Genomic DNA, 13,160 nt, shown 5'->3' on the forward strand with positions numbered 1-13,160 from the left:
CACAGTTGTAGGGGCAGTCGATGTTGATGTTGAAGCCGAAGGCGCGGTAGTAGAAGGTGAAAGAGTGCATGATGACCAATCGAGACCGGGAACCAGTGAGTCCAATTCTAAAAGATGTTCCACATCGAAGATATCCAGAAAAATTAGAAGAAACTGGTTAATACAATACAAGTCTTCCCCAGAGGTCCAAAATACAAAGAGAAGTCGGGCAATAGGATTAAAACCTCGCACTGCAGAAGGAAATAACCTTCCAGCAGCGCGAACAAAAAGCAACTGATGAAAATGGGGCGTGTCAGCGCACACCTGTGTCAGCGTTGCCAACCGTTTGTTATGGTAGCTCAAGTGACAGATTTTACCTGCAGCGTTGGTAATGCTGGCTGTTAAAATTCCCACTATAGTGGGATGGGTAATTGAGAGTTGTTTGGGCTAGTGGGATTAAGGGCTAATTCAGGTGCTCAGGGAGTGTACAGGCAGTCCCGGTTCATAGTGGGATGGGTATATTCATCAGAAATTATTTCCTGGCTTACGACGCATTGTTACGACTAGTCCGAAGGGAAATTAAAATGGCAGAATAATCATAATTTGAGGTTTTTTTGCTCAGGCAGAGTATTAAAAGTAAGGTTTTCTTATGATTTTGATTTTCGACGATGTTCCGGCTTACGACGATTTTCGGTTACTGAGGCAAAAGAGGTTTCCTGCAATTTTGATTTTTTCTGAGGCAAAAGAGGTTTCCTTGAAAAAAAAAAAAAAAGTATTAAACTGCATCAAAACCTGTATTATTTTCCTAACTTATGAACCAGGCTATTTACTTGTTACCTAAACAAACCACTTGGTATAATATACAATAACATAAGCACATAATAAGACAAACAAATTATACTATTCGTTTTTCCTGGATAATTCAAGAATTAACGTCATCAGACAAAGATAAATCTAACTTGCAAGCTATAACCCATTTCCTTTGTATCTTTATCAGTATTAGAAAAAAATACAGTCTAACTTACAGATAGAACATTTGTGAAAAAGTCTGGATAAAAATGCGGCCAGGAAAGTCTTGCAATATCCACAACAAGTTTAACCAACTTGTTTCGAATGTAGTATGGAGCTAGTTTATGGTTCTCTAAGATAAAACGATACAAGGTGGAGCGAATCTCTGTCCTTTCTTCCGGCATAAGACCAACCCATTGTTTATTGATGATGTTCTGAAAAATACAACATTTCATGTAACTGTCAAAGATTATGTGGAAATAAAGCTGCTGCATAGCCTGTCGCTAACTTTCAGCACACTGCAAAGCATACTTGGAAAATACTGTTCTGGTGGGGGAACGACTAATCTATATTTTTTTACCTCTAACCATATTACTTTTTAGTCACATTTCAGGTTATTTCACTAAAAATTAGAATCTTTATTCAAACAGCAAAGCAGTGAGCTAAATGAATTAACAACACTGATTAAAAATGTGCAAATTATTTCCAGAGTATTGTTCATTGGCACTCAAGTTTCTATCAGTATTTCTCAGTGTTGAACGTGAAGCACAATATAAATTATACTCTAGCTGAAAATGTGAAACAACAAATTATACTCTATACACTATAATGCCAAAATCCATTTATATCATTTGCATATTACAAATAACTGTGCTATACAAAAAGGCACCAATGATTTTAAACTACACTACAACCTACCAAAACTACAAGCTGATATCAAAAGGCCATTAAATCATATCAAGGCTTAGATCTCAAATCTTATAAGAGAATCTAGTTATAAAATTAAACAATTTACTTGGAATCAGGTTTTCTTTCCTCTCTGGCAGTCTCAAGCTAGTAATAAAATGTGCCCAGCCCAAATACTGAAGTATACATCAGTGCAAGTTAGTATGAAAATGAAGGTATATCATCAAATATAAGAACGGATACCTCGTCAAGTAAATTTATAAAATGTATCATATTCCTATAAACATGACTACATTTAAACAGTACTAAAAGGGTAGTGTCATTAAGAAGTGACGAATTAAAAATGCTCCACACGCCCCATATCTCATCATCATGCAGGAATACAGTTCTATCAGGATGTCAGATATAATGTATTGTTCTTGACAGATAATGCTGAAGTAATTTCCTTTTTCCATTTTTGGTTAATGTGAGTTAGAATATCATTGTCATTACATTAGTTTTAATTCAATAAAAAATCACTATCACTTTGTAACTGGTGGTGTTCGAACATACCAAATAACAGTGATACAATCACTAACCTTTACTTTATGAGGGACCTGACATATAGCTGAGGCAACATCTGTTTTACATAAAATATTTTCTAATAGTATGAGAGTTGAAATTAATGGAATCAAGCAAACTTACTGCATCATAATGTCTGTTAAACTAAGGAATATAATTGTAGCAACTAGTAAAATCCACCAAAATAAAGGTAGTCCATTCCCTCAAATATAAACGTAACTTGAAACTTAATAACACAAAAAATATTAAATTACTATGACAGAAGGAACTGTAAAGGAGAATTACGGTACAATAGTAAACTTACTTCAACAGTTGTTAAGCAATACATCGACACATAGGAGTTGTGTGTATGGGCAACATAGTAAAGGCATTGTTTCCATGCTCCCCTTTGCTGACCAAAATTGGACAGTATGGTTTCGATTTCCCTCTTCCGAACATTGGTGGTTGTTGATCCAAAAAATTCATTCATTAACCCTTCTAGGGCTTGAAGAGACTGTAGATCAGTGGCCTGAAAGAAACATGAAAAAGTCAAGATTATTCCAATACAGTAAAAAAAAATCAAACACCATATTTTTTATGTGTGAGACAAAGTGTGATTTTGAAGCTGGTTATGCCTTGCCAAAGTTTCTTAGTGAAGGCAATAATACACAAACTGACATCCAGCGTTTTTACAGGTGTAAATAAACTCTGTTGAAGTGCAATATAAAAGTTTTTGTTACCCTGGAACTTACACTAATTTCATTTGGCTGAGCAATTATGAATAACAAGCTGAAAGTAGGTAAGTCTGAAAACTAAATTTACGGTTAATTAATTACATTACGTTCCATATTTACTTAGAAAAAAGTGAAATTTAAAATAAAACTGATTCTACACCCATAATGCCTGGGTACACAGATTACATACAATCATAACCATGAAAACTCATGAAGTTCTACACATATCAATATGACTGTCTTCAAGTTGTTCAAGTTTTACAGTAACTTATGCCTTACAAGAGCAACAAAGACATCAGAAGATATGGAAGCTATTCAGCTTTTGAAGGGCTGTGGGAGTATAATTTAAATACATGAATATAACAGTCAACTGACAACCATACTGCAGAAACGCTGCATTCTTCACAGAAGAATGCATTTAAAAACTGGAAAGGAAAACTAAACTTAAAAGGAGATCGACCTAGTAAATGAGAAATAACTATGGAAAGAACTGTAGAGAGTAAGTCTAAATAGTACTCTTACGTGCCACTTATCACTTGCAAAGTTTACCTGCACTAAGACCTTGGCCTGAACTGCTGAAACTTGCAAGAATACCTCTTGTAAAACAACAATTTATCCTCTCACTAAGATTTTTTTTTTTTAAAGACCATAATTCTTGTTATCTTTTATGAATATCATTTCAGTGCAATGTTTACAATGAATGCTTACTATTCAATTCTCCTTGATCTGAGATTTTTAATAGTAGAAGTATGAAAAATGTCAATATTCTTTTCTACAACTGTGATTATATAAAAAACAATAAAATTTCTAACACTTTAATTTCCATGAAAATTATTCTATATCTGACCAAAAACTTTCCAAATAGAATGACTTTTTTACTCCATGCTTTGCATTACTATAAAAACACCATTATAACTTACCATGTCTGCTGGCCGGCAGCAGATCTACTTTAAGCCACTCTGAAAAAAACAAGAAAAATCACTTTAAAATGTATTCATCAGAAAATGGCCAAAAAACCTACGCACTTTATATCAGTTTTTTTTTTGGACTGTACTCAATAACTCATCCATAAACTAAAAAAAGGATCATGAATTCATACATCTGTATAATGCATTCCAAGTTAGAGATGGATATAGTACTGTATCCATGAACCTCATATGCCTTACACTGGCATCCTTCTCTCTGTATTTTCACATTATGCAACACGGTAGTAGTTCTGGATGAAAGTTACAGTATTTCTCATGCAGTGTAAGTTTTAGTAAACTGTCCATATCCCTAAGCAAGGACATGCATTATTAAATCTAAGACAACTTGATTCTTAACATGGGTGTGCATGGTCTTCTTATAGCTAAGACACAAAAAATTTCAACAGTAATGATAAATAATGTAAACTTAACCAGAGTACTTGATACATAAAATGTTGATTGTGGTGAACCTTCCTTCCTTGCCAAGATGTGCCTACTCACAAAATATCATACCTTTGATTTAGGCCTTACAAAAAAAAAATTAAATGGGACAGTTGGGTAAACAGACAAACAAACGAGTGGACTTGACCATACTGAATCCACTTCAAAACTTGATTGGGCAAAGGGATAATGAATGTAATTATTGAGTTTCCTCTGTAAAGCCTAAAGTACTGTTATATTTAAAACTGGATTTATGCAAACTCAGCCTGTTTCATTACAAGACTCTTAAAGCTCTTTCAAATATAGGGTATACATAGTTGTTATGGATAATTAACCCACATAATAAATAAATATGTTCCTTCAAGTATACTTAACCCTTAATGGACGGATCCCTTCAATAGAGGATCTAAAACAAGTTTTGGGTGGGGGACAGATCCCCTCTGAGGAGTATTAATATTACGCATCATACGATTTGGCTGTATCGAGCGGGAAAGAGTTTCCAATACTTCAATGGCCCTAAATGAATTGTGGCAACTAAGTAATTCAGCTCAGCTCAGTCTTGGGCATCTCATAGAATTTAGTATTGTTCTTGCCTTGAAGGGGGACTGTCTTGCTCCTTTCTCTCCCATGACGTCTTTTTATTTATTTGCTCATAAATGTACCCAGGGATTGCTGTTGGTTTTAGTTCTTTATCTTTTACGATAAGATTATCAGTTATAATTGTAATTTTGCAAAGAAATATTAGAAAAAACATGTATAAATCCAAAAAAAGTTACTGCACTTCCCTATCTCAGTAAATTTACATATTTTACAACAAATATGCTCAGAATTTGTTACAGATTTTATTTCTTATTTGTTATGATATTGTGTGAGCTGTAATTATAATTTTACAAAATAAAATAAAATAAATTATTAGAAAAAACATGTATAACTTGGTAAAATTTATGAGTGTTTTGTGAAAGAGGCCCCCCACAGGGTTATAAATATCGCATTTTTTAAAAGTAAACTTCCTGTGGAAGGTGGGGAAAATTTGTTAGAATTTTTTTTTCTTAAACCATGTGCATTTGCATATCTTCTGCTTTCCACTGATGTGTTTTTTCTTAAATTGGCCAACCTTAAAGTTTGCCCAATCTGCAGGGTTGCAAGATATATAACTAGACCATCCCTTAAGGGTTAAGTAAAATACTGTAATAACTAATTTTCTTGGCAATGCTTGGAGCATATTGAAAAACTACCTCCAATCTGAAACTTTTTCAGAAAAAAAAAAAAAAAAATTCATTTATGGGAGAAGCCTGTTTTGGGGAGAAAAACTACAGTATTCATTAACATATGGCTGAATAATTTATACCAGGAATTATCACAGCATATCTATGACTTTCAGCCGCAAAGACCATCCTGCTGCCATTTCATTTTTCACTCCTTTCAATAATCATGGTTGTATTTGATTGAAATGAATGTGGTATAAAGGCCTTGTTTAGACTCTAGAAAAATTCACCAAAATTTCTGGGAACCTCACTGGTTTAATGAATTTTGTAATTCTAAGCATCTTCTACAACACCATCTATTACATTTGGTGGAAAGTACAGAGATCATCCCCACATCTTTCCAAAGAAATTATCATATGCTTTATTTACAGATATGGTAATTACAAGTATTAGCTCCGTGCCTGTTTTTACCTTGGAAACTGGTTTTTTCTACACTTTTAGGGCTTCTGATACTGACGGTGCATTTGCTTGTTGTCGGCCAAATGGAATGTCCCTTCGCCGAGTTTAGTACTGGCCCAAGGGGGGGCAGTACCCATACGTTAACAAGTTATTGCACTTGCCGGACGGGGTATGAACCGTTCCAAACAGATGTATATACCCGTGCTCTGTCTTGTGAAGATTGCATATGGAAACCCCTTGTTGGATGGACTTCAAGGGTTAATTACAGGTTAATTACATTCATGCAACAACAATTGAAGGTAAATCCATAATTAGCAACCAAATAACTGTACAAAAAGTCAAGTTAGACGGAAATCGCCGCCGCAGAGCTACTACTTAGATCTACCACAGGTATTTCAGAGAATAATAAGGTAATCACATACATACAATGATCTGAATTGCATGGGATCACTGCCTACCAAGAGAGCCCATGGACCACACTTCCTGGCAAAAACTGGGTAAAATTTTTAAATCCTTGAAAACTGCAGCAGGAAGTCAAGTAATGAAAAGTTCTATGATATCCATGTACAGGCCTATGCCTATATGAGTAAAAATAAAATAAATCATACTTGTTTTGGCCAGTTTCTTATTGCTACAGTTTTTCTAAAATCTGAAGTTGTGTATAGCTTAATGAGCTTAGGTTACAAGGTACATAAGTGTTGTTTAGAAATACAGTACACTGGTTTGCCACTGAACAGAAAGAAATAGGCTAGGCCTATTCAGTAAAAATGAATTAACTTAGGTGTTTTCTTGTACTTTTTTTTTGCAAAAGATTTGGTAAAACCAGTACAAATCACAACAAATGTCACAAGAAAACCTAGGGGATGGGCTAAGCCCAAGAGTCATTTGAGGTGACAAACACCAACTGAAATGGACTATCTCTAAATCTGGTTTACTGGACTTAATTACACCTTGAAGAGTTGTAATTAAATCAATTTCAAGGTTCAAAAGTCAGCCTTGCTTACATCAGCCAGGCTGTTTTAAGGTAAAGGCAGGCTTTGTTTTGGGTTACCACAGCGTAACTTTGGCAAGGTTAGGCTAGGAAGTCTAACCTAGCTCTACAAATTTACCCAAACCCAATAATCGTGGTAATTAACATCCACAATCAAACCTCAATAACCCCAGAGACCAAATTTACTCTGAGTAGGGTAACCCTCGGGGATTTTCAAAGGACATCCGATTCCTAATCAACCTTGGCCCACATTTGTTTACATTGTTAAGGGCTGGGTTCCCACGCTTTAACGTCGTTATTTGAACGTTTACAAAGCCTAAATTCTGCAGGATACTCAGAGGACTTTCATTTTAACTTTTTTTCAACGACAATTAATACCTTTACCTGCTAAATAACGTCCGAGTCGTTCATTGTGGACTGCATCACGTAAATGTATAATCTTGACTGCTGTCTAGTTGGCTACTTGGCTGTCTCTGTCTCTAGCGTCCTCGGTGACAGACGACAGCAGGAAATTCTTAATTATATATCCAGAGATTTTAACAATTTCTAATTTAATCATTATTTATTCATCTTTATCGGAATATATTCCTTTACTAGTTAGATATTGAACAGAACATGTCATAATAGAACTTTTGGATTTTAAGTGTCAACTTTAAATTCAGATTAAAAATGCTGTTTTGATTTAGTTTTTCTTTTTATTTAAAAAAAATTATCGGCGGAATTATTAAAAAAATTGAAACCAGCTTACTTTACCTCATTATTTATTTACCTTTAATGCTTTTCATTAGATAAAGACTTAATGTCTATATATCTATGAAAATGCTACTGGTTGAGATATGAATAGTAGTGTTTCTCCCATGTACACTATAATAGTGCACAATTTTTTTTCCAAAGGTAAAAATAATCTACGGGATATAAACTCAAATTTTAGACTCTTAAACTTCCAAAAAAAGTTAAGTATACTTTAGTTTAACCAGACCACTGAGCTGATTAACAACTCTCCTAGGGCTGGCCCGAAGGATTAGACTTATTTTACGTGGCTAAGAACCAATTGGTTTCCTAGCAACGGGACCTACAGCTTACTGTGGAATCCGAACCACATTATAGCGAGAAATGAATTTCTATCACCAGAAATAAATTCCTCTCATTCGTCATTGGCCGGTCGGAGACTCGAACTCGGGCCCAGCAGAGTGCTAGCCGAGAACTCTACCGACTCAGCCAATGAGGAACATTCGTTGCCGCTCAGCCCAGGTCCAGTCATAGCCCAGTATAATAAACACTCATATGTTATTCTCTTCTGACTTGGTTTCCAGCCTTCTGTAGTGCACTAATTATTTTCAGTATTCCTGTTTAAGTCTTTAGCAAATTTTAAATGCAAGAGTCGGACAAGTGTCAACTAGAGTACCGCATCGTTGGCTTTGACTTCTTACCAATGCCCCACACTCCTTTCCAGTTTAATCCTTATCGTTTTCTATTTTATCAACGGCAACATGAATGGCATTTGGCAGAGATGGCAGACAGGCATTGGGGAGACATTCCCTGCCCCATTATCACATATGGCTGTCTTGACAGGCTTCCCTAAATTTTTGAATGAGGGTATCAACCTAAAAATTTCGGCCCAATCCCTTGTCTGTGCGCATTGCATTTGTCACCTGTGGTCAAATCTGACGACCAACATCATGAACTCTGACCCAGGGTTGGCTCTGATGTCATTCTAACTTGATTGTTCCAAACTCCTGTAAAGCAAAAATTCTAAGTATGAAGTTTCCTTTAAGGTCATATATTTCGGTGTATAGTAATGTTACCCATATTAACTTTTCATTAAGAAGATGAAATTGTGAGTTCCATACTGAATTAATTATCAATGGAATTTTCACCAGGGTGTAATTCTTACTTTATAAAACTTAGTCTAATTTTCCAGCTGAACAAATTATTAAGTTTCCTAGAAAAATCCTCACACCATCCTACTGTAATCTTCAAATAGTAGGTGACTAGAAACATATTCTCTTGTGCTTCTTAGGGTAGTGTTCTCGAGACTTGTGCAAATATCGGTATAACGAGAAAGTCTTTAAAGATATAATGAGATTTTTATTACTGAACAAACATTAATCCACAATTTGGCATTAATCTCTGGCACTTTGTCCGCTCAGCTCACTGCGAATGTTTTATGAAACCTTTCTTAATTCTGATCATCTTTTGCAGTCAGAGCTTCCCATATTAAACCATGCACCATACAGTACCAAATATGCAGTCTCCTCTAACAGTATTGCTTTTGCTTTAGTAAGGTTCAGGCTCACATAGTCTTCTAGAGGTTTTATACAGCTGTGCCCAAAGCACTGAGTGAATTTCCCGATCACGCAGTTGAATCATTGGAACGTCAGAAGTTCAAACTTGTTGTAAACGTTTTACTATAAGTAGGCCCTCTTGAATTTCATTTCATGGTTAATTTGTTTTCTAATCTTATTTGTTTTTTCTTCTCTATTTCTTTTTTATAGTTGATCATTTACTTCAGTGTTCCATGGACTTGTAACACCCCTCTTTTCCAGCTAGGGTCGTAGCTTGGGTAATAATAATAATAATAATAATAATAATAATAATAATAATAATAATAAATAATAATAATAATATGTTTTGTTGAATATGATGGCAGCCTTGGTTGCATTAATCTTGTAGATTATCCGTTCAACTCTTCTAATTAGTTTTTTTTATCTTCTTCAGTAACAGGATTGAGTAAAATGCCAAAGTTCATTGCAGGGATTTTTATTTATAAAAATATCTAAATGTCGATGGCTAATGGAAATTAGAAGGGTGAATTCCAAAAACGAGTGCAGGGGTCGTCAGTGCTTCTGGAATCGTGGTAGGTATTGCGACATGTTTCGGAAGGTCTTCCCTTTTTCAGGCGGGAGCTGAATGAAGTGGTACGAACGAACGAACTGGGGATAGGAAAGATTGGGGATGTATTTGGGGTAGAAGATGGGGTTGAGGGGACAGGTTAGAGGTGATAAGGGAGGAAAGTGAAGGAAGTTAGGAGAGAAATAGAGGGGGACAGACCCCTTGCTTCGTCAGGTGAAGTTGGCGATGAAGAGGAATGAGGGACAAGCGGAAGTAGGGTCACGATGTGGTTATGAGTGATGATTTTTTTTATTGTTTTTTTTTTTTTTTAGTGATAGTGGAAGGTGATGGAATGGTGCTGGTGGTTAGGAATGCCTGTTAGTTGCTTGGTGTCGTACATTGATTGTTGCTTTATCTCAAACTAGATAATTGTTTGAGCTCATAGTTTATTGTATTCTAGCTCCTGTAGATCGGTTCTGGTTGAGGCCCTTCTATCTTAGGAGCCATTCTTGGCCAATTCCTTAAGTCTCTCCTTCCCTCACTGGGAGTTTCTCTGCTCCTGTCTACAGTGTTTACATCTAATGCTGACAAACTGTCCCACGTCTTATTTGCCAGCCTGTGGATTCTACAATTGATGCTTTCTATGTTTGCCCTTTCATGTAGTTCCTTCGTTGTGTTGTAATAGGGAGGGGCTTCCTTGTACGCTCTTCTGTTTTTGTTCTGCAGGACTTGCATCTTCATTACTGTGGTCCTACATGCTAGAGCTAGGATTGCTGTGGGGTACTCAAGCTGTGGTCTCACCAATGTTTTGTATAGCATCAGATAAGTTTTTGTGGAAACAGCCCTGAATCTACTGATCCTTTTGGAAGTGGCCTCTGCTATTTTTAGGCAGTTCAGCATGTGCTGTTTTAGGCCCGTCTTGGAGAAAGTGACTCCCACTACCTTGATACTATTTTTGAATGGGATATGTTTATCGTCCACAGTTACATCTGCTGGTTTGATTGTCACTATAGACAGGAGTTGGAGCTTCTCCTGGTTGGTAGATATCTTCCATTTCTTCTCATACTCGTTGACCATTTTTATTTCTCTTGATGTTTTCAAGGCTAGCATCTGTTTACTTCTTTTGTTGGGATAAGTAATTATTTGAGTGTGGTCATCCGCGAAGATAATCTGGTGACAGCCAGCTGAGGGGCTAGGGACTTCTCTTGTATAAAAATTGAATAGGATGGGGGCCAGTACACTTCCTTGTGGTACTCCACTGAGGAGTGGAAATTCTGGCCCAGTAATTTTCCCCATTCTGATTTGTGCTTTCCTGTTATCCAGGAAGCTGCTCAGGATCCTCAGTATAAGATTGGGAATGGTGGTTTCCATCAGTTTGAATTTAAGGCCATTGTGCCACACTTTGTCAAAGGCCTTCGCAATGTCTCTAGAGACCACATTGCATCCATGTCCCTTGGTTTGTGACATAGCTATAGTTTCATATATCACTGATGTGGCCATCTGGGTTCCTCTTCCCCTGGTGAATCCATATTGCTTTTTGTTTGTTAGTTGATTGTCCTCAAGGAACCTTACGAGTCTGTTTTTGATAACCGACTCTATAATTTTCCCCAGGAGTTCCAGGAGGGTTATTGGTCTGTAGTTCTTCACCTGCTTGGAATCTTTTCCTGGTTTGCTTATTAGCCTTATCACTCCTGTCTTGCACAGGTCAGGATAGTATCCCATGCTTAGCGTCTCATTTGTGATTTCATTGAATATATCTAGCATGACATCTGGGAGGTGTTGCATCATTTCTTTATTAATATTTGATTTTCCAGGGGTTTTTCTTTTCTTCCCTCTCTGGAGGATGTTTTAATTTTCCTTAGTTCACTGGTTTTGTCATAGGATCATAAGGGTCTAGCCTGCTGGTATCTACTCTGGGATATGGTATGATGTCATCTCTTCTTCGCTGCAATGCCTCTTCTACTACTCTCTCCTGCTCTCTGTCATAGTTCCTATTCTCTTCTTGAGTTATCTGAAAGGTGTTACTCCAGAATTTCCTGAAGGCTGCTTCTTTCCCTTCATCTCCATATAGTTTCCAGTTGTTTTCTACTATGTATGGAGCACTCTCTCCTCCCTTCCCTAGTAAGCGGTTGATGCTATCCCAGAATTTGGCAGACTCTGGTCCCACTTTTTTATATCAGCGGTGGGTGGGTGGCGCTGGTCACGGTCTGCTTTTTTATTGTCCAGGAGAGCGCTGATTTTTGATTGGCCAAGAGAGCGCTGACATCACTGGGCATGGTCTTCTCCCATTGGTTGGCGGTTTCCCGGCCTTAATCTCAGAGCATAGTGGTTGCTCTGTGATGCCCCATGGTTCGTAAGACGTGCCCTGTAGAGGAATGCATGTGTAGCTTCATTAAGGTCACGTCCTCCGTCAGGGGGTTCATCAGGAGGGTCTTGCTCGTTGCTGCTGTTCTCAACGTCCTGCTGGGATGTTCCGATAGTTACGTTTTCAGGGGGAGCTGTGATAGGGCATTGTGTCGCTGTTGGAAGCAGACAGATTTCTTGTGTAGTATTAGTGCTAGGTTTTTCTGCTCCTGTATGCAGTGCCTCTAGTATCCATAGTCTTTGGTGGTCAGGGGCTTGATCTATTATTTTGAAGCAATTGATAATATCACTATGCTGGGCATGAAGGTTGTGAGCGTCTCTAGCATGGTTGAAAATGGCCCCCTCTTGGGCGTGACAGGGAATTCATTTTGAAAGACGCATGGTGGTCATTCCGATGTAGGTCGCAGGGCATCCTCACGAGGGTCATTCGTACCGGTACACCACGTTGGTCGTCTTCAGCGGTTCCTGTCGAGGGGCGGGGTTGTTCTTCATAATAAGACTGCTCGTCCTCTTGCTGGCATAGTAGATAATCAATTGTGCATTTTTTGTCGGGTCGGTGGGGGTGATGTGCTCCTTGATGATGTTTTTCAGGGCTTTTTCATCATCTTTATACCATCTGTGGAATCTCCCTCTGTAGAATAATTTAATAACTTCAGGGTGGACTGGGTGGGGTTTTTGCTGGTACCAATTCTCCAAACTTTTCTTTACAATGCCTTGGATGTCTCGGTTTTTGTGACCGTTGTTAACCAATACTTGGGTGATGCGTTTTTCGCCACGAGGAGCAGTGGCAGAGGGCGTGACAAACATAGACTTTAGTAACAGAGTTTTTATAATGCTCTGGGCACTTGCTCTCACCATTCATGCAAAGGCCCAAGTTAGTGGGTTTGGTGTAAACGGAAGTGCTGAAGGCGGTGCCCTGCTGCTCTACCAACACATCGAGGAAGGGGAGGCGGTT

The 13,160-nt window shown here is 37.5% G+C and overlaps 1 protein-coding gene across 2 annotated transcripts in view; it reads right to left on the reverse strand.

Annotated features, from left to right (window-relative positions):
- ebo (ellipsoid body open) overlaps positions 1-7,534 on the reverse strand; it is a 96,738-nt gene extending 89,204 nt beyond the window's left edge. For both annotated transcript variants that reach the window (XM_067134239.1, XM_067134230.1), the window contains exons 1-4: positions 7,394-7,534; positions 3,869-3,907; positions 2,540-2,743; positions 1,005-1,202 (exon numbers count right to left, since the gene is read on the reverse strand). In XM_067134239.1, the coding sequence (XP_066990340.1) occupies positions 1,005-1,202; positions 2,540-2,743; positions 3,869-3,871 (405 nt within the window). In that variant the 5' untranslated portion in view covers positions 3,872-3,907; positions 7,394-7,534. The remainder of the gene's footprint in view (positions 1-1,004; positions 1,203-2,539; positions 2,744-3,868; positions 3,908-7,393) is intronic.
- Between the last annotated feature and the right edge of the window lie 5,626 nt (positions 7,535-13,160).

This window comes from Macrobrachium rosenbergii, chromosome 3 (genome assembly GCF_040412425.1).
Source record: "Macrobrachium rosenbergii isolate ZJJX-2024 chromosome 3, ASM4041242v1, whole genome shotgun sequence".
NCBI classification, from domain to species: domain Eukaryota; kingdom Metazoa; phylum Arthropoda; class Malacostraca; order Decapoda; family Palaemonidae; genus Macrobrachium; species Macrobrachium rosenbergii.